Source organism: Crocodylus porosus, unplaced genomic scaffold, assembly GCF_001723895.1.
Source record: "Crocodylus porosus isolate Cpor-Errol unplaced genomic scaffold, CroPor_comp1, whole genome shotgun sequence".
In the NCBI taxonomy this organism is placed as follows: Eukaryota; Metazoa; Chordata; order Crocodylia; family Crocodylidae; genus Crocodylus; species Crocodylus porosus.
The window spans coordinates 14,463,016-14,468,588 of NW_017728948.1; the positions used below are offsets into that span (position 1 = coordinate 14,463,016).

General features: G+C 45.7%; 1 protein-coding gene across 1 annotated transcript in view; it reads left to right on the top strand.

Annotated features, from left to right (window-relative positions):
• CUNH4orf48 (chromosome unknown C4orf48 homolog) overlaps positions 1–4,830 on the top strand; it is a 16,427-nt gene extending 11,597 nt beyond the window's left edge. The window contains exon 4 of the mRNA XM_019553157.1: positions 2,971–4,830. Within this exon, the coding sequence (XP_019408702.1) occupies positions 2,971–3,036 (66 nt within the window). The 3' untranslated portion in view covers positions 3,037–4,830. The remainder of the gene's footprint in view (positions 1–2,970) is intronic.
• Positions 4,831–5,573: the final 743 nt, after the last annotated feature.

The following is a 5,573-nucleotide window of genomic DNA, read 5'->3' on the forward strand; positions in this document are numbered from 1 at the left end:
GACCCCGGTGCTCTTTCCTGCCAAGGCAGGGGGTCGGACTAGATGATCTACCTAGGTCCCTTCCGACTCTAGCTACTATGATACTATGATACTAGATGATCTGCTCAGGTCCCTTCCAACCCTAGAAACTATGAAACTAAGACATTTACCAAGTAGCCAAAAACAAGCAATGACCCTAGATAAAAAGATGAACCTTGTCTTTTTTTCTAAACTGGATAATGGGTATTTATTATAAGCATTCAAACTATTACGTTCAATATGACAAAGCCCTTTTTTGATGGAAAGATGAAAGGAAAAATTGGGGAGTGGGGAAACACATATTCTAGTCCTGCCCAGAAAGGGCAACATTGACCCTGTGCAGGGAGCTAGCACAAAGCTTGTGTGCCACTTACCCGACAAAACAGGGCTTATGTTAGAATGATGCATAGGACAGGAAGGGGCCACCTGTATATCTGCCTCCAAAAGATGTGAGTTAGTGTCTGTCGTTCATGTGTATAGCATCTGTACATTCAAGCCCTTCTTATGGGCCAGGAGCACTAAGAGCTCAATGTGGTACAAATAGAGATGGTCCCAGCTGCAAGGAGCTGCTGGTATGAGTATAAGACAAAAGATAGCAGGTGGTGACAGACAGAGAAGGGGAGTGAGGGAGCATGGAGACCAGTCTGGTAAGCAGAGACTGCGCTAATACTACTACCCAGCCATCTCCAAGATGTCTGAAGGCACCCAACAAAGGAGAGTTAATGAGTGAGCCCTGTTAGCTCATGGGGTTATTTGATTGCCAGTTAAACTATCAAGCACCTCTTTAAAGGTAAAGCTTCTGGAGCACTACTAATGTTCTAAAGTAGGGGTGTCCAACTCATTTGGCCCCCATGGGCCAGATCCAGACCTACCTCCAGCAGTGGGGCTAGCCGATGTAACACCAACCTGTGCTGCTGCCAGGGCTGCTCTATTGGCTCAGGGAGCCCCAATACTGCCATTGCTCACCCTGCCACTGCTGAAACGAGTCTCCAGCAGAATCCACACTCATGATTTCAGTGGCTGGACAACTGATTGAGTCTACCCCTGCAGCTCTCTGAGCTGCTACGTTGCCTCAGAGAGCCATGGGGACTGCTGCTGCTGCCCCAAATTTCTGGCCCCTCCAGGAGCCTCATGTGGATTCCTTGGGCCCGTGGCGGGTCCCTCAGCCTTGCCTGGCTCAGGCATAGTGGGCAGCCCAGGCTGTGGTGCATGAAGCCAGTCCCACCACCCCCAGGCACGCAGCAGGGCTGGGGTGGCACGGCAGCTGGACTCTACTTCCTAGCACCCTGGTGGTGGCAGCTCCTTCCAGCTACCACTGCCAGTGTTGCTGCCACCACCAGACACAGCCCTGCTGCCTGGGTACCCTGGCCTGTCCACCCCACATCCACTGCCGGGGACACTGGAGTGAGTGGGTAGGAGTCTGTGGCGACTGGACCAGGACCCCCATGCACAGGGTGTGCTTGGCTGGTTATATGGGATGGGGCTGCAGGCAGGTGGAGAGCAACAGCCGGGAGCTAAGCAGGTGGCTGGGGCTGGGACTCAGATCGTAGGGTGGTAACAGTGTGGACCACATAAGGTCAGAGTGGATCGTGGCTGTGCCCCAGGCCCAGGTCCTGCACTTTCAAGGCCCCCTGATCCTGGCCTGCCTGTCCTGCTCCTGGACGCTTCTCCCTGCCTGCCTGCAGCCCCATCCCATCTGCCCAGCTAAGTGCATCTTGCCATGGAGACCTTGCCTGCCTGCTCCATCCAGACCACTTATGGAGTTTGGGTAAGCTGGCGGTGGAGGGGGAAGGAGTGCTGATGTGGCCTGCAACAGCTCACTAAACCTCCCTAAGTGGCCTTCTAGCCCAATAGTTGCCCACCCCTGGTCTGAAAGCTTATATCTGGGAGCAAACGTTAGCAGAGCGTCTATACTCAGTTGTCTTCTCTGTGGTAAATGTAGTGCTGCCGACTCCAACAGTTTTGTCATGAGTCTTCCTCTGTTGGTCTCAGATCCTGAAATTCCTGCAACTATGGTATTATGGGCATGTCCACAGAGTACAGTGCAGAGTACAGTGCAGTGCAGAGATACTGGAAACAGTATTGCTGCATAGCCCTGGCAGACCACTGTACTGATAGACCGTCCTGAGAAGGAGGGCTAATTAGCCTGGGCAGAGTGCCAGGCCAATGCAGCTCTACTGCTTCCCGGACCTGAGCAATCTCACTCAGAGCTGGATTGGGTGTCCCTGCATTATGCCCTCTGCTGACATTTCAGCTTCAATTAATTTTAAAAAAGCAATCTCTTTAACTGACTATGAAGCTCAAAAGGCAGAAGACAAATAATAAAATGTTATATATTTTAAAGATCTCTGATTCTTAAGCCAGCTTCACAATTTTGGAATGCTTGGGGCTGGCCATACTGGTACTGGCAATACATGAATCCAAACTAAAGTTGGCCTACAGACCATCTCTGTGATCTAGATATGCCTGAAATGAGCCAGATTCAGAAGAGCTAGTTATATGGAGAAGCTGATTGACTTCAGTGGACTTATTCTGAATTAGCACAAGTGTAAGCAAGAGCAGAATGGACTGTTGCACACACCAGTTGGCACAAGCCCATGCTGGGCACATCAATAACAGGAAGGCATCAACTGACTAGGAGGAATGAACAGTGTGGACCTTTGCCCAGAATTTATAAAAAGACATTTCAGTAAATCCTCACGAGCCCTTCGAGGTAATAGCAGGTTGAAAACACTAAATGTTTTCTGTACAGTGTTTTCTATCTCTCAGTTTTGAACATACTTATTTTGTAGCATTTTTCCTGGTAAGTGACCACAGAAACCAGCTATAATAAACATGATTTCTCATTTTGCAGAGTGCCGAGTTATAGCAGAGCAGTGGGATTAGAGCTAATCAATTATATATTCCTTTACAATGATATATTAAATTCCACAATTTACTGTTCTTTTGCAGACAGAAACCCTCCTCCTGAGAGCAGAGAAGAGAGGCCTTTGTGATTGCTTTCCTGCAATGCACTGAAACAAGCCCTGGGAAGTAGCCAATGGACATTATTCATTTTTTAAATGCTATTCAGTAAACTACAGACAGATTTATGGAGTACAGGTTGCGTTACACTGTAAGGAAAACAATACTTTATCTCAACAGATACTGCTGAGTTAGAGCTTTTTTGCTTTGACACATTTGATCGTAATTGCGTCTGTTGTCACACATGCTGAAATGTCAAAGAAGAAACAGTGTCAAAGTCTTTACTTACATAAAGCCTGTAAGTTAGGTTTCAATATAAAAAAAAAAATCTCAAGCTAAACTTTACCTTCGGATGCTCAGGCAAGGTCCTTGGTAGCTATCAATTGGCATCAATCCATTAAAATCAATGGAATGACACCATTTCTCTCCAGCCAGGGATCAGGTCATAGGCTTTTTACTGGACCTCCCTGATGATTCAGTGGTGTGATTAGTGACAGAACATGGCCCTAAGTATCCCAATGGAGGTTACTTTGCAATAAAGTTCAAGTTAACAGTCATTCACAAGAGGTCTTGATTTTAAGAGGTGAAACCATGTCTACCACTTGCTGCTTTGCAGTGTAGATAAAGCAATTACCTGTAATGATATAATTATAGAAGTTGTAACAACAGGCCACCATTTTGTGTGCACAGCTATTGTATTTTGCACCACTAGCTTCTGCAGAGCCGTACAGTAGATGTGGGGTGGGGATTTACTTATTTAGTGTCTTACACAATCAGCAACATTTGGATGACAACTGCCTCGTGGCTTTGCAGGAGGTTTATGCCAACTTTTTCTAAAGAAGCATCCTCCATTAAACAGATCATGAATTGGCTGGAACCATTCTCAGTAGTCTCCTTCAGTGAGTTTCAGAAGAGGGTCCACGTAATGTATATTAATTACTTGTATCCCTTGCCAGCCTTATTGTGAGGAATATGGAAGTGGCACTAAACTGCTGCTTAGTACATGTGTGGGCCTTTTGCCTAAGCCTGGCTTCACACTAGGATCCTAGTGTGGGAAGGTGCCAATTGTTTGTGTTCTGCCAAGTGATGCAGCTGAGTGCCATCAACTCCCCGTAAGAGAAACAGGAGCTTAGCAGGAGGTAGGCAGATGCTTGCAGCACTGGGATCTATTACTCACTGAAAATAGAAAGTGATTTCTTCCTAGTTCATTCCCCCCTTTTTTTTTTGTTAGGCAGATCCCTCATGAAAGCATCTTAGAATTTAATACACTTTCTACAGGGTTTTTTTTTTCTTTAAACTATCCTGTAGGAAGTAATCAAGAGAGGACCTTGTCTCTTCTGAAGAATTCAATAGGTTGGTTTAAGACCTCTAGAGAAAAGGCAGCACTGCATGAGACAATATAGCTTTCAGTGTAACATTGTTTAATGTTGTTATTAATTCCTAATTAACAGTTCATATTTTTTAATTCCTATTGAATCCAATAGCATCTTCCTAGCAGGGACTTATGGCTGCTCAGGAACACTGGCCTGCTATTCACTTTTTTTTACAAGTGAAACCAATTAGCTTTTAAACATTGATTGTATCAATGGCTTTATTACTTACTTCCATATCACATGGATATAGCAAATGGAAAAATGCTAATGTTGGACTTGCCTCCTGTGACCTGGTGTCACTGGGGTGGCAGGCAGTGACTGGGCTGTTAAATGTGTTTCGGAGAGAATGGAAGATGAGGGATCACAGCCAGGCTGTAATTAGAAAACTGCTTTGGATCTCAAGTCTTGACATCTTGCAGGAGGCTTCTTGTCAACAATTCCCAAGGGGTGCAACCAACTCACTTGAGATCCTGCCCCCAAACACAAACATCCTGTTACACATCTCCAGCAACTAGTATTTAAAACAACATGTGCATGTGTAAATGATACATTGATTTTGAATGTCCTCTCAATGCTGGAGGATGCTAAAGGGCTCAATCCTGCAATTCTTATTAAGCATGAGGTAGGATTCAGCCTCACGGAGAAGACTGCCGTTAGGTCTGTGCATCATTGAGATCCTACTCAAGCACTGGGGACAAAGCAGGATTTCAGTGGTGTAGGAGTTGCACAGAGCTCCATGTCACCCTGTGAATTCAGTCAGGGCCAGGCCTGATCAAAAGCTTTGGCACTGGGCCGCAGTTCCTCAAGGAATGGAAAGCTTACACCTTCCCTCAGCCTTTATATTTCACTGCCAGTGTGCAACACACCTGGCACCGTTTCATCCTCTGCAGGGCATCAGGAACCAATACCCACTGAGCTTTATCACGCTATCCTCAGGTGTGGATCCCCTAGTGGAAGCCAGGCAAGTTTTGTGTGTAGGATTATAAAATAGCAAAATATTCCTAGTCTTACTCTACCTGTGATTGAAAGTCATTAAACACTGTGAGAGGATAGTGAGTGATATCTGCATCATAGATTAGCTATTGTTTTACAGGTTAAGTATTAAGAGTAAAATTTTCCCCTGTGCAGAAATATCATAAGACAAATGCACCACTTAAATCTCTCTTAAACTTGGACTGGTGCATAGGCTATGTGCTGCCTTTTGCACAGGGTTTAGTT